This window comes from Peromyscus californicus, unplaced genomic scaffold (assembly GCF_007827085.1).
Source record: "Peromyscus californicus insignis strain IS unplaced genomic scaffold, ASM782708v3 Scaffold_11__1_contigs__length_118956290, whole genome shotgun sequence".
Taxonomy (NCBI): Eukaryota; Metazoa; Chordata; class Mammalia; order Rodentia; family Cricetidae; genus Peromyscus; species Peromyscus californicus.
The window spans coordinates 103,821,576-103,839,351 of record NW_026294402.1 but is presented as its reverse complement, the minus strand read 5'-3'; the positions used below and the strand labels follow the sequence as shown (position 1 = coordinate 103,839,351).

General features: G+C 50.2%; 1 protein-coding gene across 4 annotated transcripts in view; it reads right to left on the bottom strand.

Moving 5' to 3' along the window:
• Positions 1–675: 675 nt before the first annotated feature.
• The window catches only part of Pfkfb4 (6-phosphofructo-2-kinase/fructose-2,6-biphosphatase 4), a 46,907-nt gene continuing 29,806 nt past the window's right edge, over positions 676–17,776 (bottom strand). For all 4 annotated transcript variants that reach the window (XM_052721462.1, XM_052721452.1, XM_052721469.1 and 1 more), the window contains 5 exons: positions 8,963–9,067; positions 5,219–5,348; positions 5,062–5,124; positions 4,063–4,127; positions 676–2,559 (listed from right to left, as the gene is read on the bottom strand). In XM_052721462.1, coding sequence (XP_052577422.1) covers positions 2,500–2,559; positions 4,063–4,127; positions 5,062–5,124; positions 5,219–5,348; positions 8,963–9,067 — 423 coding nt within the window. In that variant the 3' untranslated portion in view covers positions 676–2,499. The remainder of the gene's footprint in view (positions 2,560–4,062; positions 4,128–5,061; positions 5,125–5,218; positions 5,349–8,962; positions 9,068–17,776) is intronic.

The following is a 17,776-nucleotide window of genomic DNA, read 5'->3' as shown; positions in this document are numbered from 1 at the left end:
CTAGGCTGCATATTAATATTCTTCTCCTCCGAAACCTCTTGAGCCAGGCCCCACAGTTCAAATCCCCCTCAGCACCACTGTCTTCCATGCTCCTACTAGTATGGCCCATTAAGCAGCACTTAAAGCATTCCGCTGCTTTTCTAATCCACAGTCCCAAGGTCCAAAGTCCTTCAAACAAAAGCATGGTTAGGCCTTATCACAGCTTCTGTCCCTGGTACCAACTTCTGCTTAGTTAGGGTTTCTATTGCTGTGAAGAGACACCATGACCATGGCAACTCTTATAAAAGAAAAACATTTAATTTGAGTGGCTTACATTTTCAGAGGTTTAGTCCATTATTGACATGGTGGTGTGCTGGTAGATATGGTGCTGGAGACAGAGCTGAGAGTCCTACATCTTGACTTACAGGCAACAGGAAGTGGTCTGAGATATTGGGTGGTATCTTGAGCATATATGAGACCTCAAAGCCTACCTCCACAGTGACATACTCCCTCCAACAAGGTTAACACCTCCTAATAATGCTATTCCTTTTGGGGGCCATTTTCTTTCAAATCAACACACACACAGAGAGAGAGAGAGAGAGAGAGAGAGAGAGAGAGAGAGAGAGAGAGAGAGAGAGAGAGAAAGAGAGAAAGAGAGAGAGAGAGAGGGAATTAGCTATAAAATACCACCTCAAATTGCTGTTTTTTAAAAAGTATTTATTGCAAAGAATGCTGGAGACAGTGCAATTTACAACTGAAATCCAAAACCACACATTCTAGGGAAAACAGGACAATGTCGGCAATTCTGCCCATAAACCATCTCAGCTAAAAGCTGGTGGCCAGCCTGCGTGCAGCTGCCTTGCAGTGGCCACTTCCAAGTGCTTGAGGGAGGGACTGTTCTAGCACATGCCCTTCTCCACTGACACCCTTCTGCCCCAACCCTACCTAGGCTCTTAGACCTCTGAGTCCAGCAATTCCTGTCTTCCCTGGGCACAGAGGAAAAAGGCTTTGGTGGTCTATGCCTCAAGTAGCATCCAGCTATGTATTCACAGCTGCTGACCACAGGATCTGCTGTGGCTCACGAGTGTGTCGAGATAACAGGACCAACGTCACTCAAATTCTGAGACAGGGGAGCAGAAGTTGCAGACCCCACATCCCAAAGGCAGAGGTATGGTCCTGTAGCTCCAAGCTAGGGCTTGGCGGGCTGATGAGTCCAGGGGAGTCATGCCCCAGTCCTAGCCCCAGAGGGACAGCAGTCTGTCCACAGCTGCTGAGGAGATACTGGCTGGGGATAATGGCACTGACTTCTCGGAGGCAGATGGCATCTTCAAGCTACAGAGCCCAGGGCTGGCCCGGCTGGCAAAGGTAGACTGCTTTGCCAGATTTGGGCCTGGCTTCCCCATGGCTACTCTGTGGACAGCAGAGCACTGATAACTGCTAGAGACAGTTTCTTGCTCTGCTTCATAGCCTGCTTGTCACTCTACTGATCAGCTAAAACATGGAGCCGGACTTTGCTACCACAAGAACTCAGGGCATGAGAGGCACCAGGCTTCATAAGGCTGTTTTCACTAAGCTTAAGTTGTCTATGAACCAAAACTGGAGTGGGCTGGGGACTTCCCCCTTGGCTGGGGCTGCCTCTGTGTTTTGTCCTCTCCTTCCTCAGTCCTACAGATGGAGGTCAACAGACAAGACAATCTGACAGGACTACCAGTTCTGAGCCATTTATGACAGAGGCATGTCCCGGTCACCAGTGTTCAGTCCTGTGTAGACAATGACAGCATCAGCCAGGTGGGGGGACCAGCTTCCATGAGCACTTTGGTGGATGCGCCCAGAAGGTACTTCATGTAGCTGCCCTGCCATGACACAGTCCCCCCGTGGGAGAGTTTAGGACAAGGCAGCCTAGTTGCAGCGATCCCATATTTCAGTGTACAACTTGGTAGACATTAGGAAGGGCACCATACATGCTGCCCTCCTGCTTATTCAGTGTTAAACGCCAAGGAGAACACGCTGTTCTCACGAACACCCACAAATATGGGTGACAGCTTTTCTGTTCCACTCTTCTGTTCCAGGCAGGGAAGGAAAGGCTTCCCCTCACCTGAGGCAGCATAAGGTCCCACGAAGATCTGGCCTCTGGCTTCAAGAGTGGCTACAGAGAGAGGCCCCTTTCAGGCAGCTGGGCCGCAGTGGGGACGTCCTAGTGAGACTTTTCGTCTCGGTGTCACATTTAAGGTCGCAAAGCTCACGAAGCAGCCAGCCTGGTGAGTGGGCTGCTTGAGGGCTGTACAGAGGGGCCGGCAGCAGGGGACTCAGCAGCAGGTCAGCAGCCATACCCACCCCTGTCACGGGTTGTCAACAAGGAGGCAGGCGAGCTAGGTTGAGGGTTCTGAGTGTTGCTAGCTGCCCATGGCTTCAGGAGTGGTGATGATGGTGACGTCATCAGTTCTGTAAACACCGAGGAGGCCTGGAGTGACCTCCTCTGCAGAAGTCATGGCCTGCCCAAGGGGCTTGGATGAGACGTGGTCATTGGTGAGCAGGGACTGTGACAAGGGCTTCCTCTGAAGGCCTGGATATGTCTACATTCTGCATAACAATAAAGACAAAGAATGTTCACCCTGCTCAAGGATAGATGGGACACCTCACTCCTGATGTGATCACTGGGGCCAGACAGATACACATCTCACCTCAGTAGTCCTAGCTGGAAGGCCCTAAGCTGCCTAAGCATGGAGCACCACTTGCTAGGTGTTGAGATGACAGGGCAAGCGTGGGGTGAGGGTGCTACCCACGCCATGCACCATGAAAGCAGGTCGGGTGCTGCCCAAAGCAAGGCCACTGCACCTACCATCTGAGGACTGGTCAGCTGGGGAGGGAGGGGGCGGGGAGGAGGCTCAGCTCCTGAGTACCCCTCCTTCCTGGCTCTAACAGCCTATGGATATCTAGTGGGTAACATGGTCTATCTCCTCAGGACGGAGCCACAGGGCCCCATGAAGCCCCTGAAGCTCTCACTGTGAATGACCCCCACAAAGCTATCCCAGTTCCATCTTTGGCCAGCTGAGCTTCGAGTATCTCAGGCCTGAGGAATGGGGGGCTTGAGACTTCCCTCAGCTCCACAAGGCTGTCCTGTGAGTCCTCAACAGCTTCCTTTGATTCCAGAAACTGTAGGAATAGGTCAGGAGTGGTACCCTGTGAGCATGGCATAGCCATTCCTGCAGGGACAGAGACATGTTCCTCTTGGCCTACACCGAGCCACAAACCAGCCCCAAGTAGGTCCCTACTTTGAGACAAGGTTGGTTTGTTACGGTTTTGCATTTGGAGAGAGGGTCTCATGTAGCCCATGTTGCCCTCAAACTCACTATATCGCTGAGGATGACGAACTTTTGATTCTCCTGCCTCTGTATGCTGCAATTATAGACAAGTGTCACTGTGCACTGCTGGGGATCAAACCCAGGGCTTTGTGTGTGCTAGGCAAGCATTCTATCAACTCAGCCACAACACCAGGCCCGTGATACCTTGTTGTTGTTGTTGTTTTCAAGACAGGGTTTCTCTGTGTAGCTTTGGAGCCTATTCTGGAACTCGCTCTGTAGACCAGGCTGACCAAGAACTTACAGAGATCTGCCTGCCTCTGCCTCCCGAGTACTAGGATTAAAGGCATGCACCACCGCCCAGCTACTTTTTAAAGTTCAAAGGTGCCCAGTTAAAAAGGCACTTGTAATGCCTAGACTAGCAAGAAGGCCAGAATCACCACCTACCAAGGGTGGGCATCTAGCCCCTCCCTCACCCCGGACCAGCTCTGGTCCAGATCCATGGCAGGGCTGCTGAGGAGCTTGTGAGGCCTTAAGAACTGGGAGCCAAACACACCCAGCTCCAGGTGCTTCCTGCTGGTGGCCGAGCTCCAGGTCCTTCCCCAGGGCTGACCCTGGGAAGCACCTAACCAGGCCTCGGCCCCAGCCTGGCCACAGGAGACAGGCCTAAACAGAAAACAGCCTGGGGAAGAGACTCACCCTCACCCTAGCCTGGCCCCGACCCAGCTGGGAGTCAGGCCACCCCTGGGAACACGTCCACCACCCCAGCAGTGAGCCCAGCTACCTGAGGCCTGTCTCGGTGCGTGTTCACAGCTGCCACATTCAGGAATATGGATTCCACTTTACAACCTGCCAAAGGAAGAGGCCAGTGTAATCCCCACACACATGGCAGCCAGAGCCATGGGGCAAATCTGAGGAGGAGGAGGCTAGAGCGTACAGAGCTCAGCTTTACCCTGGTCCATCCTTCCCCAGGCACCTCCAGGGACCGCCAGGAGGCAAGGGAGCCTTGTCAGACTCCTGCTTATCCATGTGTGACTGCCTGTGTGCCACATGGGGACCCAAGTGGCCTACACAGGGACTGGAGGTGGTCGGGGCAGCAACAGGTCAATGAGCAACATGGAATCCCTAACTCTTGGTACCCCCAAACCAGTGGCACGCTCCATCCGGCCATAAAAAGTCCAGTCAGCCCAGGAGGAGGGAAGGATAACTCCAGCTCCCCTGGAGCTTCATTCTCCACAAGCGTGACCCAGGAGAGCGGGCTGTGGTCTGAGCATCTGCCAAGGCAGAGCAGGGACACAAATGTCTTGCATCCAGAATATTCTAAGGTTAAGGAAAGATTGAGGATCACTGAGGAGGCTTCCTATGGTCACAGGAACTTTTTTTTGTTTGAGACAGCGTCTTATTTTGTAGCTCAGGCTGGCTTTGAACTTACTATGTAGTCAAGGCCGGCTCAAACTCTTGGCAATCTTCCTACCTCAGCCTCCTGATTACAAGCATAAACTACCATAATTGAATACACAAAGTTTTTTATAAACTAAAAGGCAAACTAGGCACATGATTAGAATTCCAGCACTGGTCGTAGTGGGGATGGGGTGGGGAGGGCTGAGACAGGAAGTGTCTGAACAAAAACCTGCCTCAATACAATGAAAGAACAGAAAAAGGGAATTGGGAAAGGCAGTGTGTGGTGGAGAGTGGGGGGAATGAGTCCCAGTGGGAAGAAGAGATCTGTGGACCAGCATAGCCCTGCAGACAGCCAAGGTCAACATGTGAGAAGCTCTCTTACCGTAAGCCACCGGTGTGAGCTTCAGGACTGTGTGCAAGGGACATTTGAGGTAGGGCAGCTCCTCTGTGGACAAAGAAGGACAGGGCTCACATGCCGTGCATGCCGGGATGTCCCCCTGTCACGCACACAGCCCACCAGCTCGGACAAGGCCCCTCACCAGCTGCCTTGTCAAGGAAATAGGCCAGAAGGCAGCGCATCACAGCCTGGTGGCAAATGACCAGCACGTTCTCCTGTCTCTCCAGTTCCATGATGACAGGCTCCAGTCTCTGCACCAGGTCTTCATAGGACTGCAAAGGCAAGCAATGAAGGTGACCTTCAGGCCTGGCTGCTGTGGGATGTTCTGTACGGCAAATGTGTTGCTCTGATTGGTCAATAAATAAAACACTGATTGGCCATTGGCCAGGCAGGAAGTATAGGCGGGACAAAGAGGAGAATAAAGCTGGGAAGTGGAAGACTGAGTCAGAGAGACACTGCCAGCCGCCACGATGACAAACAGCATGTGAAGATGCCGGTAAGCCACGAGCCACGGGGCAAGGTATAGATTTATAGAAATGGATTAATTTAAGCTGTAAGAACAGTTAGCAAGAAGCCTGCCATGGCCATACAGTTTGTAAGCAATATAAGTCTCTGTGTTTACTTGGTTGGGTCTGAGCGGCTGTGGGACTGGCAGGTGAGAGAGATTTGTCCTGACTGTGGGCCAGGCAGGAAAACTCTAGCTACACCTGGCCCTGGGGTGGGAATGGAGTCAGGTGGTGTTCTAGTTAGACTTTGTCAACTTTGCACACAAACTACAGCTGTCTGGAAGGAGCCCTGGTGGTCTGAATGAAAATGGCCCCCACAGGCTCACAGGGAGTGGCACTATTAGGAGTTGTGGCCTTGCTGGAGTAGGTGTGGTCTTGTAGGAAGAAGTGTGTCACTGGGGGTGGGCTTTGAGGTTTCAAATGCTCAAGCCAGACCCAGTGACTCACTCTCTCTTCTAGCTGCCTGTGGATCCAGGTGTAGAACTCTCAACTACCTCTCTAGGAACATGTCCGCCTGCATGCCGCCATGCTTCCCGCCATACTGATAATGCACTAAACCTCTGAACTGTAAGCTGCCACCTCAGTTAAATGTTTTCCTTTATAAGAGTTGTCGTGGTCATGGTGTATTAGAAACTCAAACTAAGACAGGAGGTTACCCCAATTGAGAAAATCCCTCCATAAGATCCTGCTGTAGGGCATTTTCTTAACTAGTGATTGATGGGATCGCCGGAACCCAGCACACTGTGGGTGGTGCTGGGCTGGTGGTCCTGGGTTCTATAAGAAAGCAGGCTGAACAATCCATGGGAAGTAAGCCAGTAAGCAGCACTCCTCCATGGCCACTACATCAGCTTCTGCCTCCAGGTTCCTGTCCTGACTTCCTTTGATGAAAAACTTTTTTTTTTTTTTTTTTTTTTTTTTTTGGTTTTTCGAGACAGGGTTTCTCTGTGTAGCTTTGCGCCTTTCCTGGATCTCGCTCTGAAGACCAGCCTGGCCTCGAACTCACAGAGATCCGCCTGCCTCTGCCTCCCGAGTGCTGGGATTAAAGGCGTGCGCCACCACCGCCCGGCTGATGAAAAACTTTAATGTGGAAGTATGAGCCAAATAAAGCCTTTCCTCCCAACTTTCTTTTGGTCATGGTGTTTCGTCCCAGCAATAGAAACCCTAACCAAGACAGGTGTGCTGGGCAGTGGGGCCACCTGCCGACCCCTGGAGCTGCTCACCACACCTGAGGCTGTGTTTAAGCTCCCTCCAGCCTAGTTCCTGAGGGAAGGGAGTGGGCAGCTGCTCTTGGAGGACTGCTTTAGTGAGATGTCCAACTTGGGCAGGAGTTGGGGACAACCTGGGAAGGGGGCCACCTTCTCCTTCCAGGGCTATATTCTGGTAGGACCCAGAGAGCTAGGCCTCAGACACATCCCAGGAGGTCACTATCAGGTCCCAAAGAAATCCAGCGTAAATGGCTCTCTGTGGTGCTATTAGCACACCGAAGCGATGCTGGCCTTCAGGCTCCCTCAGTATCAAACACACCTGTGGCTCTTCTCGCCGCACCCCTACCCTAAACTTCTCCAGCTCATGGGCTTCTCTCCCCCAGTTTCTCATTCCCTTGTAACCCCACTATTTTGGCTATGTGCTCTCTTGGTCCCCTCTCTCTTGCCTGTCTCTCTTGGTGGTCTCTCTCTCCTCTCTCTCCCTCCCTCCCCCAACTCCCTCCCCCACTCTCTTCTCGTGGCCAGGTCCAGGCTGCTGAACGTGTTAGGTCTACGACTTTCTCTCTCTGCTCTGGACTCTTCCAGATGTCTCTGGCTGTACTCTCCCTCATATCTGCAATAAGAACTTTGCTCTCACCCATACCTTGGAGCAGTCGGAGAGGGCAGTGCGAGGGTGTAGTGGGTCAAAGGCCCTAGAACTTCTGGACTGTGACAACTGTCAGGAACCTGAGGTCCCCAGGAACAACCACCTAGGGGTTGTCTGCCTGCCTGCTCCCTCCCCCAGCTGTGGTAATGAAGACCTTGTATCCCTGCTGGCCCCTGGGGCAGCCCCTAGCTCCATTTTAACTGGAGAATTAGGCACGGGGGTGGGGGGGGGGCAGTTCCGTCTTTCTACAGTTATCCATCTTTCAAAATAAATCCCCCCGCAGAGCCTGCCCCGCACTGTGACTGGGCAGTGGCACTGACCTGTGCTGACCTCTGCCAGCTCTGGGGCGATCCTTTTTTGTTTCTCTTTTTTATTTTATTGTTTTTATGTGTGTGTGGAAGGGTATATGTTCAGTGTTTGTAACTATGCGTGCACATGCATGTGGAGGCTTTGAGGTCAACCACGGATGTCATTTATCAGGTGCTGCCCACCTTATTGTTTGAGACAGGGTCTCTCGTTGGTCTGGAGCTGAGTAGGCGAGGCTGACGGGCCAGCAAGCCCCAAGGATCCGCCTGCCCCCACCCCCTCGGGACTGGGATTACAGGCACGCACGCGACATGGGTGTTTTTGATTTGTTTTTAACCTGGGTTCTGGGGATCAAACTTAGGTCCTCCAGTTTGCCAGGCAGACAACAGACTGCACTGTCTCCTCAACCCTGCACCGGCTCTCCTTACCACTACCTGGGTTGGCCCTGAACTCTGCCTCATAGCACAATGTGAGAACTGTTCATGTCACTCAGAGCTACATGATTCCACACCACACGTGTCTCAGGGCTTATTTAGTCACCATCCTGGGGCACCTCCTTGAAGCAGGAGTTTCCTCAGCCAAAGTGATGCTTCCTTTCTGACCTGGGGCCTGGAATGAACAGGGTCTCTCTGAGGGAAGGTGACAGTGGGGTCGCTTTGCCAAATCTCTCTAGAGAAGGTCTCCATGGATCTGGAAACAGAGCTGGGGCTGGCACATGGAGCTCTGGGGAGGACAGGATCGCCTTGTGACAAGGGAAAGCATCCAAAGAAAGGCGAAAAGTCCACGGCAGAGGTAAGGGTGGAGAACACCTTGGAGTGAGGTTTGGCCACTTCGAGCACTCTGGGAAAAGGCTGATGGTTCCCTGAGGGAGAAGCTGGCCCGGACATCCCAGGAGACCATGGCTAAGCTACAGAAGTCCCAGAAAAGCCAAACCCAACAGAGCCAGGGGCACACGGCATAGGCTCTGCCCCTGCCAGGTCTGCACCTTGGGAAGGGGGAACAAAGACAGAGCGGGACCCACCATGGCTAATCCCTGCCCTCTGTAGCACTGTCCCCTACCACCCAAGGAAGAACAAAAGTCCGGGAGACAGAGCTGGGAACTGATGGGGAAGAAACCCACACCTAGGCTGCCAGCCTCAGGGCCAAGCCTCCGAGCCCTGGCCACAAGCAGCACCGCCAGGCAGGCACCAGGCACTGTGACTAAGACCCTAGAGCCCACCTACCTCGCCCTTCGGGTACCGGTAGCGGTACTTGTCCTGATCTCTCAGGGCAAACTCCAGTGGATAGTGGTCCTGGATTTCTTCATAGGTCATCTCCTCACAGACACCCTAGGAAGACACAGTAGTCATCGCACACCATGGCAGACTGAAAAGACCAGCCTTAGGTTGGAGGAGCACACAGAGGAGACCAGCATTTCCTGGGCCAAGGGGACAGTCCCAGCACAAAGATTATACTCCGTAGAAAAGTAGACCCTCTCTGGACACTGAGTATGCTGGTAGCCACATCTGTAGGAAGCTAGCAAAATAGTCCTTACTTATCCATCACATATCTATCCAGTGGATGATATAGGACTTAGCACTAATGTGTGTCTTTTCCTAAGTTTTTAATTTTTGTTTTATTTTATTTTATTTTATTTTTTGAGACAGGGTTTCTCTGTGTAGCCCTGACTGTCCTGGATCTCACTCTGTAGACCAGGCTGGCCTCAAACTCACAGAAATTCACCTGCCTCTGCCTCCCGAGTGCTGGGATTAAAGGCATGTGCCATGACACCCAGCTTAAAATTTTTATTACATTTATTTATTTGTTTATCTGTTGGTTTACTGTATGTGTGCCCATGTGCTCATGACATGGCGTGATTGTGGAGGCCAGAGGACAACTTGCAGGAGTCAGTTCCCACCCCAGGAACAGAACCCAGTTGTCAAGCTTGCCAGCAAATACCCTTACCCACTGAGCCATCTTGCCAGCCCTTCAGTCTTGTCTAGTATGGAAGTGTTAATATGAGTAGAGACTGCTACGTAAACCGTAATTACAAAAACTCGTTTGTGTCCTGGAGGGAGAGAGCAGGCCACAGTGAGCGAGAGAGAGAGAGAGAGAGAGAGAGAGAGAGAGAGAGAGAGAGAGAGAGAGAACACAAACACACACTATCTCATACAAATGTCAAAACAAGTCATGCTAAGCACACTAGGAGGTGAATCATGAGCATAAGGAGCTGAAGGTCAAGGTTGAGGTCAGCCTAATCTTCATGAGACCCTGTCTTAAAACACAATGTGGGGCCAGAGAGAGGGCTCAGCAGTTAAGAGAGCATCCTGCTCTTGCAGAGGACCTGGGTTCAATTCCCAGCACCCTCTCCAGGCATCTCCCCACTGTCTGTAACTCCAGCTCTAGGAGATCTGATACCCCAGATCTTCATAGGCACCTGGACTCACTGCCCACACTCACACACCGACACACACTCATAATTAACAACAGAGGAGCTGCAGAGACTGCTCAATGTAAGAATGCTTGCTGCTTTTCCAGAGGACCCAAGTTCCCTCCCAGAAACCACGCTGGGTGGGTCACAGTCACCTGTAACTTAAGCTCCAGAGGATCCAATGCCCTCTCCTGTCTCTGTGCCACCAGCGGAGAGGGAAGGGGATGGGAAGGACGGAAGAGTTACTGAAGGCCCAGAGAGGCACTGCAGGGACTCACCCATGAACTACTTCCACCCGAGTGAGGCCCCACCACGGGAGCCCTAAGGAACTAACACACGCTTTGAGATCAGGAAGTGAAACAGTGTTGTAGTAAGCCCTAAGAATGTAGAAGTGGTTACAGAGGCAGGAAGCAGGTTTTAGGCTGCCTTGAAGAGCCCGTTGGTAACAATGTAGACATTAAAGGGCATTGTGGGAAGGCTTAGAGGGAAGCAGGGAGGGCAAAGAGAGCCCTGGCCCGGCTTCGAAGATGACTCAGTAAGTGCTCACTGACTCATGAGAACCTGAGTTTGGATCCCACCACATGTAAAAAGCTAATATGGCAGCACACATTTGTCATGCTAGCACTGCAGAGGCAGAGGCAGGAGGAGAATCCTTGGAGCACCAGGTCCAGCGAGAGACCCTGTCTCAAAAAAGTCAGACAGAGAATGAATGAAGAGCACTGTAGCTGTGTGCCAGCACACGGGTGTGTGGGTTCACTTGGGTCAGACACAGAGGCATCTTAAGAATGAATCTAGCCTTTCATGGCTGCAGGCGGGGGTCCAGCCTTGAAGGACTGAAGCCCTAACCCTTCGCCTAGGGCAGTTTTATTTCTCTCTGATACAGTTTAGCCAGTTGATTTCCATATGCTCAAAACAACCTGAAAGGGGCTCCCAACAATACAATGCCAAATGCACATTCCTCGGTTTGTCAGGTACCATGGTTTTCCGGGTTTCCTGAATCAAGTTCTGCATAGGCCTTTGTATCCTTGGGAAACTCCCAGACAGGATTCACATAGAGGGCAGCAAGGGAAACAAAAGGTGTCTGCTAACCAAAAGATGGATTAGGGCTAAGTGCTACTCTCTGGAGCCAGGCCAGGTGCCGCTCAGCAGGAATGCCACCACAGAACACTTGGCATTAGTGTTGACCTCTGTGCTCATTCACACTCATATGCACAAGTATACAACACCTAGGAACATGGACACAACATGCACACACACACACACACACACACACACACACACACACACACACACACACTTGTTATTAACAGCACCATAACCAGGATGTTGATATAAATGTGAGTTTAGCCCATTGTGGCAGCAAACACTTACAATCTCAATATTCAGGAGGCTGAGGAAGGAGGATCATGAGATCCCAGGCCAGCCAGAGCGACAGAGCAAGATCCTGCTTCAACAGGAAAAAAAAGAAGAAATACGGATGTTGGGGTGTTTCTGTGAAGCCTCAGAAGAAATCAAGCCGGTCATGAAAAACTAGAGAAAACATGATCACTGTTCTGAAGTGGCAGAGAACTTGGCTGAACTAATCTGACGCCCTCTTCTGGCCTCTGCGGGCACCTACACCTGAACATGGTACACATACAGACAAGCAGGTGCACACATACACATGTAAAGAAAAATACATAAAATGATGGCTCAGTGAGGAAAGCACTCACTGGACAGGGGTGAGGACTGGAGTTGAGATCCCAGATCCCACTTAATGTCAGGTGGGCACGGAGGCCTGCCTATAATCCCAGCACATGGGAGGCGGACACAGGAGGACACCCGGAACAAACTGGTTGGTTAGACTCGCAAATTGGCAAGCTTTGGATTCAGTGAGAGACTCTGCCTCAAAATATAAAGCGGAGAGTAGCTAAGAAAACACTCAGTGTCGACCTCTGGCCTCCCCAGGCACATGCAAACATGCAAACACACATGAATGCGTACTACACATACAATAGAGTACAAGGCATGTAGAAAAGCATTTCATACTTAAAAAAAAGAACGACCAACAGCTGCAACCGTGAGAGGAAGTCGGTGAGCCTGGGACCGTGCTAGCTCACCACTCAGAGCATAAGAGTGAAGAGAAAGAAAACAGAAAAGAGAGAAAAGTTCAAATCCCTAGAGCTTCAAAGGGCACCCTCTGAAATAAAGGGCTCACTGCCTTGCAGCCTCCTGCCCGCCTTGCAGCCTCCTGCCCGCCTTGCAGCCTCCTGCCCGCCTTGCAGCCTCCTGCCTGCCTTGCAGCCTCCTGCCCGCCTTGCAGTCTGGAGAGGCCATCCTATCTGCATTTCTGCAATGGATGGAGACCCCATCGACTTTCCTGATCAAGGGGACAAACTGCCCCAGAGCACTGAGCCCAGTGACTTGAAGGCTGCAGCCCCCCCACCCCAAGGAGATTCGCAGGACTATGGCCTAAGGCTGGGCAAAGGAGTCACCAGAAGCCTGGGGTAACGAAGGGAAAAACAGGAGTCTGAGGGCTCCAGCCACAAAGCAATAGTCAGTTGGACTTTCCAAACCAGAAAGAAAAAGCAGAAGTAAAAGTGAACTTAACAACACAAACAGCAATAGAAACTATCCCCACAAAAGCTCAGTGAGAACAAAGCAGAAACCTCACCACACCCTAAAACCAACCAGCCAGGGGCACAGGGAGATGGTCAGTGGGTAAGAGCCCTGGATGCACGAGGAGGAAGGCCTGAGTTCGAATCCTCAGCACCCATGTACAAAGCTAGGCAAGGCCACACACATCTGCAATCCCAGTGCTGTGCTGTGGGGCAGAGACTGGAGGATCCCTGGGCTTGCTGACTGCCGGCTCAGTGAATACTGTCTCAAGGGAAGAAGGTGGAGAGAGATGGAGGAGGATACCCAAATTCCGCCTCTAGCCTCTGGGTGCACCCATGTACACACAAATATACATATGCCCCACACAAACACATTCACACACATATACACACCCCATACATCTCACAGACACACACACATATACACACATCATACACACAACACACAACACACAAACACATGCACACACATATATACACCCCCATACATCTCACAGACACACACACATATACACACACCATACACACACACTCCACACCTCACAAACACACACCCTACAAGAACACACACACACACGCACACACACACACACACACACACCCTCACAGACACCCACACTGAACTCATGCACAGACGAAAGATTAAAAAACAAAACAAATGCCAGGTGTGGTGGTGCACTTGGGAGGCAGAGGCAGGTGGATCGCTGTAAACTCCAGACCAGCCTGGTCTATATAGAGAGCTCCAAGCCAGCTAAGGCTATAGAGAGAGAACCTGCCTCAAAAAGCAAAACAACAACAACAACAGCAAAAAAACAAAACCCCTTGAAGTTAGGTGAGCTGTGGGATAATATCAAGTCTAACATATTATTGGATTCCAAGATGGGAAAGAATGTAGCAGAAAATATATTAGAAGAAACAGAAAACAATAGGGAAAACATTTTTAAGAGCCAGGTACATGCCTATAATCCCAGCTTACGAGTTCTAGGCCAGCCAGGGCTACATAGCAAGAAAGCACTTATTAAAACAAAAGTTTTTGCCAGGTAGTGGTGGCAGTGCACACCTTTAATCCCAGCACTTGGGAGGCAGAGGCAGGTGGAACTCTGTGAGTTGGAGGCCAGCCTGGTCTACAGAGTGAGTTCCAGGACAGGCACCAAAGCTACACAGAGAAACCCTATCTCAAAAAAACAAAAAAGTTTTCAAATTTTCTATTTAGAAACCCTTAAGTAAAAAAAAAAAAAATCTCACTTTTCCACTTTGGAAAGCCTCTATGACACTCTGAGTCTACTCAGATAATGAAATATACTGTCTCTGAGGGGATCGGCACACGGCGGAGTGCCCACACCCAAACACTCGTTTTCACAGAGATCCTTTATTAAGCGGGGAAGAAAAGTAAACTGGCTGACTTCTGACTGAAGCAGAAAAACAGCAGCAAATGACCTGACTGTGTGACTTTGAAGAGGAAAAGGTGAGGGCTGTGTTAGAACGGGCGAGGATGAGGTGGGATGTTTCCGTTGGGCATGTCACTTAGGGTAGCCAAAAGGGGGCTTTTGATTGCTGGACTTCAATACTTTGACAGATGGACTTTGGTGATCAGTCTTAGGAATGAATCTGACATAAGAAAGTGTCCAAATAAAGAAATACACCTTGGTGGCTAGCTTTAGGGATATAATCTATGGTTTACAAGGGAGAGGGAACGGGGGAAGGGCAAAGCCTGCCAGCGCCATGTTCGCCCTGCTCAGGCCTGCTGGAGCCCCTTTAATCCCTGCTATGGTCAGTTGATTAACCACTTGAATTCTACCTGTCAACTGAGTTCTCTTTGTCCACAGAATCTAACATATGGTTCCAAGGAATTTGCGTGTGTGTGTGTGTGTGTGTGTGTGTGTGTGTGTGTGTGTGTGTGTGTGACAGAGACAGAGGCAGAGAGAGAGAGAGACAAAGACATTATCCTGTCTACTACTTTTGCCCTAAGGCCTCATTTGAGAGTTTGCATATAGGTGGTAGGGTGAGTGACAAGTGGAGGGAAGGCTCTTTGAAATTATAAAAATTCAGACTGAAGAGATTATTCAGCTGTTAAGAGCACTGGCTGTTTTTCCAGAGGTCCTGAGTTCAATTCCTAGCACCCACATGGCAGCTCACAACTGTCTATAATGGGGTCTGATGCCCTCTTCTGGCCTGAAGATGTACATACAGACGAGCACTCACATACATAAAATACGTAAATTTACAACAAATAGAATAATAAAAATTCCCTGCTCATTCCTAAGCAGGATAGCAGTAAGTCCTGGGCCAGCCTGGGCTACATAGTGATTTCAGTGCTGTTTTGGGTTACAGAGGAGAAAAGAGATTGCCTTAAACAACAACAGGAAAAAACAACAAAAATATCAATGACTGTTGTGTAATAGTTTAAAACAAGATTGAAGCATTTCATCCTATAGGGAACAGGAAGGTAAACAACCCAAAATAGCTTCAGGAAGTCCCTGAAACTGACCAGAATTACTAGGCCACTCTCCTTGCCAAAGAAAGCAATAAAAACTGCAAAAGAAGACGCTCAGACAAGCCAAGATGCAAAGAAGACTAAGACCAGACCAAAGCAGAAACCAGCTGAGCTGCCTGGAAGAGGTTTAGCCCAGTTACTTGGAAAGGAGACTTGGAATATTAAAGATGTGTTACATTCTTTTATGCTGTGGAATATTTGTTTCATGATGCAAAATGTGCCTTCTTTTATGTTGTATTTAACTCTGTGAAGCTGTGTTACTTTGCCTGTCTAAAACATCTGATTGGTTTAAGAAAGAGCTGAACAGCCAATAGCTAGGCAGGAGAGAGAAATAGGCGGGGCTGGCAGGCAGAGAGGATAAAAGGGAAAAAAAAAAGAGAGAGAAGAGCTAGGAGCAAGAAAAGGAGAAGGAGAGGAGGACGCCAGGGGTCAGCCACCCAGCCACACAGCCAGCCATGGAGTAAGAAGGGAAGAAAGGAATAGAGAATACAGAGAGGTAAAAGCCCAGAGACAAAAGGAAGGTGGAACAATTTAAGTTAAGAAAATCTGGCTAGGAGTAAGCCAAGCTAAAGCCAGGCATTTATAAGTAAGAATAAGTCTCTGTGCGTTTATTTGGGAACTTGGTGGCGTTCCCCACTACAAAGAACAAAGAGTTAAAAAAAAAATCAAAAAACCAAAACCAACAACAGACACTCTTCAACCTGTTGAGCTGCCTGCAGGCTGTGCAGTGTGCTCCAGATTTCCCAGCTTTTGTGAGATGTCACCCATGCTGGGGTGGGTTTTGGTGCTGCCGCTGTCTGTGAGTCTTTTCTGCTCCTGTAAGTGACCCTCACCCACATTCCTATAGATAACCTCAATAAAACTCATGGTTCACCAAGTTGGGCTTTGGTCTGTTGAGGGCTCCATACCTCGGTGAGTAGGGGTGTGTGTGTGTGTGTGTGTGTGTGTGTGTGTGTGTGTGTGTGTGTGTGTGTGCAGCATCTTCCCAGGAAAAGTTTTGTTACATAGTGACCTACAAGCAAGTTAAGTCATAAACAAGGCAGATCATAATCAAATGCTGAAAACCGTGATCAATGAGAATTCTGAAAACAGAGAAGGGAGACACCTGTGCACAGAGAGACGAGTGCATGACCACGGGCTGCTTCTCAAGCAAAGGTAACCAGGGCAGTAAAAGAGCAACAAAACAACCTTTATTACTTTTATTTTATATGTGTGTGTGTTTTTTTAAAACAGAGTTTATCTGGTAGCCCTGGTTGTCCTGGAACTCACTATGCAGACCAGGCTGGCCTCGAACTCAGAGACTCTTGCTTCTGCCTCCCAAGTAATGGGATTAAAGGCATGTGCCAGCACACTCAGCTGAAACAACAACCTTAAAGAGGTGCTGGAGGCTGACAAGATGATTCAGTAGATAAAGGCACTTGCTCTGGGGACATGAGTTCGATTCCCAGGACCCACACGGTGGACAGAACCAACTCCAGCAAGTTGTCTCTGACCTCGGCACACACTGTGTCACGTGTCACGGATACCCAATGAAAAAACATAAATAAATGTCACTTAAAAACAGACAAACAAAGCCGGGCGGTGGTGGCGCACGCCTTTAATCCCAGCACTCGGGAGGCAGAGCCAGGCGGATCTCTGTGAGTTCGAGGCCAGCCTGGTCTCCAAAGCGAGTTCCAGGAAAGGCGCAAAGCTACACAGAGAAACCCTGTCTCGAAAAACCAAAAAAAAAAAAAAAAAAAAAAGCGTTAAAGGAGATGCTGGGCAGTGTGGGGGTACACATCTTTAATCCCAGCACTCGGGAGACTGAGGCAGGTGAATCTCTTTGAGGACAGCCTGGTTTATATAGAGAATTCCAGGACAGCCAAGGTGGGGGTAGGGTGCTGATCTCATGTGCACCTCCAGGTTCCTCTCCTCTCTCCACTGCTCTAACTGCACGGAGCTGACCATTACGAACTGTACCTATCAGGCCACAGGAAGGCAAGTGAGCTGGTCACTCCCAGGCTGGGGCTTCATGAGGACCATCCCACCTCACAAGCCAACCTTTCTTTCTGCTCTCCTCTGAACAGTGACAGCAATCGTCCTGACTGGTAGGAGGTCGGCTCAACACAATATGCTTCACGACTTCCATATCCATTTCTTTGTGAACAGTCCCTTTCTAAGCCCTCGGGTTCCGTCACCGTGAAGACAGGACCAGCTGTCAGCCTAACTACCTGTATCTTGTCCCTCTCTGGTCCTATTTTGCTTCCTTGATATTTCCCCTCCTCTCCTCTGCCCCTCTCCTCTGAAAGTTATTTTGGTTTCCAGAGACAACAAGACTGACTGTGAACATCCTTATGAAAAGGAATTAACAACTCCCTAGGCTTTGCATACAGATCATCCCACAGCGAGCGAGCGAGCTCATGCAGGTGAGGCTGCACCCCAGACTGTCCCCCTCCAGTGGTGACAGGGTAACTGCTTCTCCCGAACCCCTTTCAGAGCTAGAGAGGAACCAGAGACCGGACTACTAGCCTGACCAACCAAGACTTCCTGTTCCGGC